This window comes from Fusarium odoratissimum (genome assembly GCF_000260195.1).
Source record: "Fusarium odoratissimum NRRL 54006 unplaced genomic scaffold supercont1.74, whole genome shotgun sequence".
NCBI lineage: Eukaryota > Fungi > Ascomycota > Sordariomycetes > Hypocreales > Nectriaceae > Fusarium > Fusarium odoratissimum.
The window spans coordinates 56196-59507 of record NW_022158793.1 but is presented as its reverse complement, the minus strand read 5'-3'; the positions used below and the strand labels follow the sequence as shown (position 1 = coordinate 59507).

General features: G+C 47.0%; 1 protein-coding gene across 1 annotated transcript; it reads left to right on the top strand.

Annotated features, from left to right (window-relative positions):
* Positions 1 to 2511: 2511 nt before the first annotated feature.
* Positions 2512 to 3312, top strand: FOIG_16302 (uncharacterized protein; the record flags this gene model as incomplete). Its single annotated transcript, XM_031217739.1, has 1 exon — positions 2512 to 3312. One exon carries the CDS (start codon positions 2512 to 2514, stop codon positions 3310 to 3312), a length of 801 nt encoding a protein of 266 aa, XP_031052563.1.

Below are 3312 nucleotides of genomic sequence, written 5' to 3'. Positions count from 1 at the left end.
TATGGAGGTTTTGACTGATGGTTGGTGGGCTAGGAAAGACCTGAAAGAATAGGAATTAAGTAAGCTTTGATCTGTGTTGGTTGTTAACTGTGATTATTGCGGTTGATAAGTTAAGAGTAGAGGAAAGGAATATGGGTTACCGCGCTTCTTATAGTTTTCTGGTATTTAAATGAGTCTAACTGGATTAAAGTAAAGATGGTTGGATGAACTTCAGAGCAAGACATGGGAAACCCCCTTCTGCATTGTTGCTTGCCAAGACACCACAATGCTAGGAGTGGCGCCAGCGACAATTCCACGGCGTCACGTAAGACTTTTTACGTAATTACAGACTCACAAAATCATCCCGAAAGTAAAACGAGAGTACTCAATTATGATCTGTGTGTGCTAAGCCTCGAGGCCTTCATGTGAAGACATGGGGGGAACTAAAATGACCAGCACATGATGAATGTCCCAAGTATCATACCAGGTAGCCAGAGGCGACAGTAGCACCTGCACGAAGGTTGTGACTGATGCTACATGTCGGGCTACTCCTCGACAACTAGTTGGATGGCAACATTATTTAAACTTCAATTTATTGGACTCGAACTGTACGCCTCCTCGTAACATTATTAATGACCCGCCGGGCTTAATACGAACTCTTGGCTGATATTATGTACCAAGGTGCTGTTAGATAGTCCGATGGCTTTTGGCCTTGTCTAGGCTGCTACATTCCCATTTCCGAGGAGCTTCAAGAATAAAGCTTAGATGTGAAACAGGTACCGGTTGAGATGCTTCAGAATATATACGCACTCTTGGCTATTAATCAAAACAACCTTCTAATTTCGTTGCGATTCTACTCGTAAATAAGGAGCCAGAGTTAGGCTATCTAAAAAGATTATGATACGGTGCTTTTTGGAGTAGGGCTAAATAAGACTTGAGGACCAGTTGTATCCTTAAGATCAATTAGGTATCAGACTTACTGGTAACGTCCGTTTGTCAACGGCTGTCATCCGTATTAGTGACGAAACCTTTAGTCATTTAAGGATCATCACAAGTAAGCCAGAGCAAGCTTATTTATCTTCCGCTGCAGGGTTTCGGCATTTGGGAAGCGTCAACGTTACATCCGGCATTGGAACACAGCTGTAATAGAGTGATTACACCATCTATCCTGACGAGTTAATGTGTATTGTTGCACCGCCCCCAAGCGACGTCTGTGCGGAGAGACAGAGTGTGCCTCTCGCTCGTAATCGAGGGCTCTAATTTAGTCGCAGAAGAGGTCGAGGAGCAGTAATGGTACTGCTGCTATGTTTGTGCTATTTCATTATCTAATGCCATTAGAATCAAAGATGCAGTCCTGGCGCAAAAATGGCCGACGTAATCGCAACCGTTGTTAGCAAATACGAGCATAGTGAGGAAGTCAGTCACAGCCCTCAACTTGTACTTCGATATCATCAGGTTGTACCGCTTCACATCCCCTCTTGATTAAGATAGGTCCAAATGTAGCTAGGTGGTCGACGTACTTCTCATTTTAAGTCTATATAAACATTTAATGCTCTTCGGCTTTCATATTCTTAGCTAGTTACACGTCAAAGGCGGTGCCTGCACAACTTGCTTACCTGGGGTTGTTTTGGCTGCATAGTTCTACTTGGGCCTGGCATGATACCCTTACTCATATGGCTCCATCGAAACCATGTGATCCCTTCTCCTCAGGATGTAGATGATCCTGCATCTGTATTGCGGCCGCCCTGCTTGCCCACAACTTCGGGCCAGCCACTGATCCTAGGACATGCCGTCATAAGGCGAAACGACACAACCTTCTATACGATTTCGCTTTCACATCGACTTCTCTCCATCCCTCCTAATCCTATCACTCTACTCCCTTCAATCCGTAAATCCACTTAAATTCACCACTAACAGCAATAAGATTCTACGACCAGACCCTCGCTCAACTGCCGATATTCCCCTTCCTTCATGAGTTTGAGGGGATAATGGCCAAAACTTTAAGTGTCTCCAAATCAAGTGAATAAAATGTTTTGAGAGCAGCAGCATGACGATGAGCACGGTCACCTAGAACTTAATTTCTATGGCTCTGCCAGATTGCTGCGCTACAGTCGAGCTACAGTGTGCATTTTAAATCTATCCGCAAGTCTAAAATAAGAACTTACGCTCCAAACATGAACCTCTTACCGCTATCGCATCTTCGAATTGTTCGTATTATGCTATGGTTACCTTTTCTACATCCTTATATAACCTAAATATAGAACAATGAACTTTGTACTAAGTCATCCTGATTTCATTTTTACTGTCTTGTCCCCACGCTCGAAAAGTAAGAATCGTAATAATGACAGACCGGCGTTTGCCCCTATTCGTATTCAGTAAAAGGCTTCCTAGCATTTTGTTCAATAACCACCACCACCGCACGTACTTGGTCTGCTCTTGCAATCTACCGCTGCTCAGCACCCTTATCGCTTAATCCAAATCTTGCCCGTCAACGCAGATACCATACAGCCCTCCCCGCGCCCCCAGTTTGCCATGACTGCCAATGCCGAACCCTCAACGCAAGCAGCGCCAAATATGACGCCCGAGTACGAGGTCAAGCTTCTGCTCAAGCCCACCGCAGTTCTCGGCCCCGAAAAGGAACTTAAGAGCACCGTCCTATCGACCTTCGATATGCCTCCAAGCATCACTAAGCAGAGTATTCAGTTTCTCGACACGGAGAGCAAGGACACCTATACCGCCGGCTGGAGCCCACGCATCCGCAAGACTGAGAACGACGATGGTTTGGAGCTGACGTATAAGAAGCGGTATACCATCGTGGGCGGCGACATCGACGCCGCGCTCACCACGGCTAATAACGATGGTTTCGACGCCAGCGATGTGAGGTACGAGGCGCAAGTCGAATGGGGCTATCAGAAGCAAACGCTCTCTATCAGCCGCAAGAAGAAGGTGGCCGACCCTACGAACAGCGAGATGGATCAACCGGAGGAGTCAAACTCGCGTGCAATGTTAATTGACGAAGCACCTGATAAGTTCGATGGCTGGCAGGGCAACCACTGGGGCACTCGCATGTTGGAAGAGTCGCGTATATTTGGGCCGGTCCGCGCCAAGCGCTCCGTTGGCAAGTGGGACGGGATGCGGCTCTACATTGAGGTTTGGCCTATTGGCCGACGCGCGAGCACTGAAATCGACTACCTCGTCGAGGCATCTTTCAAGACTGAGAGCCGCATGACAGCCTCGGCGAAGCACGACAGTTTTATCTCCTACCTGCAGGACAAGGGTTGGTTTCTCTGCAAGGACTCACTCAAGACGCAGCTCATCATGGATCGTTATTAA